Genomic DNA, 1,764 nt, shown 5'->3' with positions numbered 1-1,764 from the left:
AAATGCTACTGCGCACCCGGTGTCCAGACTCACAGTGAGAAACAAATGTGACTCTACAGAGGTACAGCGTCTCAGAATCAGGGAGAGAAAACACCTTCTGTGTTCTCTGTGCTTAGGGAGGTGAAAGCAAAGTCAAAGGAAAACCAAATGTTTTTATTTCCCTGCTCTGAAGTCTTAGAGTTCCTGGGCTGCGTGAGCGCTGAGCGCCCCCTGCTGGCCCAGAGCTCCTCTGCAGGGAGGTTTTTGTCTGGGCTCATGCTGAAGTCCCCTCACTGTGTCTCTTGCACAGTAATATGTGGCTGTGTCCTCAGTGGTCACAGAGTTCAGCTGCAGGAAGAACTGGTTCTTGGCTGTGTCTCTGGTGATGGAGATGCGGCTCTGGAGGGATGGGTTGTAGTAGGTGCTGCCATCATAATAATGTATGTACCCCATCCACTCCAGCTTCTTCCCTGGGAACTGCCTGATCCAGGTCCAAATGTAACCACTGGTGATGGAGTAACCAGTGACAGAGCATGTGAGGGACAGCGACTGTGAGGGCTTCACCAGGCCAGGTCCTGACTCCTGAAGCTGGATCTGGGACAGGACACCTGGAGACAGGAAGAGTCAATTCTGTCAATCACATGTTGTCACATCCCCTCATGGACACATGTATGACATGGTCACACTCACCAGGAAGGGCTGCCACCAGGTACAGAAGACCCAACGGTCTCATCTTCTAGGCTACACCCCCTTTTCTCAGAGGTCAGCCTCCTATGAGAGAGATGTGAGCTCCCACAGCTCAGGAGGGGATTTAACTTAGAGCTAGAAGATGAATTTGCATGTGGGGAGTCAGCCTTGTCCTTTAAAAGAGGAGGGTGGATACCACTCCATTTCCTTATTACAATACAGACATCACTGTGTCTGACTTCCTACAGTGTGAGTCTTGAGTAAGAGAGCATGGGGACTACAGGGATCATAGGAAACACATATTGTCATGACCCCACCTCTGCTCCCTAGCCCACACCACCATCAAATTCTCCTGGTCCTGTATATTTTTGTGCTTTTTCTCCATTCATTTATTTCTTAACATATTATATGTTACTATTTTAACTGATTAATTAATTTTTATATTCTAATCCAGCTTCTCCTCCCCCTACTGTGCTTGCTACTCCCACTCCCATATGCTCCTTGGAGAGTGTAATGTCTCCCCTAGGAATCTACTAATTCTGTCCATCATCTCCTTGAGGCAGGAACAAGGTGTCTCCCCATGACCTGGCATCCCTGTGTCTAGGCTAGACAAGGTATCTCTCCATATAGAATGAGCTCCACTAAGTCAGTTTGTGCATTAGAGTTAGATCTTGGTCACACCTTGGCTCCATTGTCCTCCATGCTGGTTCTGATCTTCCTTGAAGGTTGGTTTCTGTTTGCTTACACTGAAACTGCACTGTCTGTCTTGATCAGTAACACATCCCTGAAACATCAGTGCTCACAGAGCTCAGCTACCAGGATAAATGGCTTTGTTTACTGGAATATGCAGACTGCATGTTTCAGAGATGTGATGTTGTGACAATATTACTACCAATGTCCTCCTCAAAGCCAGTCTCCTCTGAGGTGTCAGTGAGGTCCAGCTCAGGAAGTTCCCTATATAATACAATGAGACAAATAGAGCAGGGTCTTTGCTGCCTTCATCAGGCTGTACCTGGGGCAGAGAAACACAATAAGTCTTCAGGTCATTTGTGCCCCCTGTATCCATGTATGCCACATTCAGATACAGGACTCAAGAGA

The 1,764-nt window shown here is 47.6% G+C and overlaps 1 gene segment (V, D, J or C); it reads right to left on the bottom strand.

Annotated features, from left to right (window-relative positions):
* Positions 1-282: 282 nt before the first annotated feature.
* On the bottom strand, positions 283-712 carry LOC113838298 (the record flags this gene model as incomplete). The annotated part of the segment is given in 2 exon segments: positions 283-587; positions 670-712. Coding segments are annotated over 2 exon segments (348 nt in total), but the record flags the coding sequence as incomplete, so codon positions are not given.
* Positions 713-1,764: the final 1,052 nt, after the last annotated feature.

This window comes from Cricetulus griseus, chromosome 5 (assembly GCF_003668045.3).
Source record: "Cricetulus griseus strain 17A/GY chromosome 5, alternate assembly CriGri-PICRH-1.0, whole genome shotgun sequence".
NCBI classification, from domain to species: Eukaryota; Metazoa; Chordata; class Mammalia; order Rodentia; family Cricetidae; genus Cricetulus; species Cricetulus griseus.
Note: the sequence above shows the minus strand (reverse complement) of the source record. Positions and strands in the feature narration are given on the sequence as shown.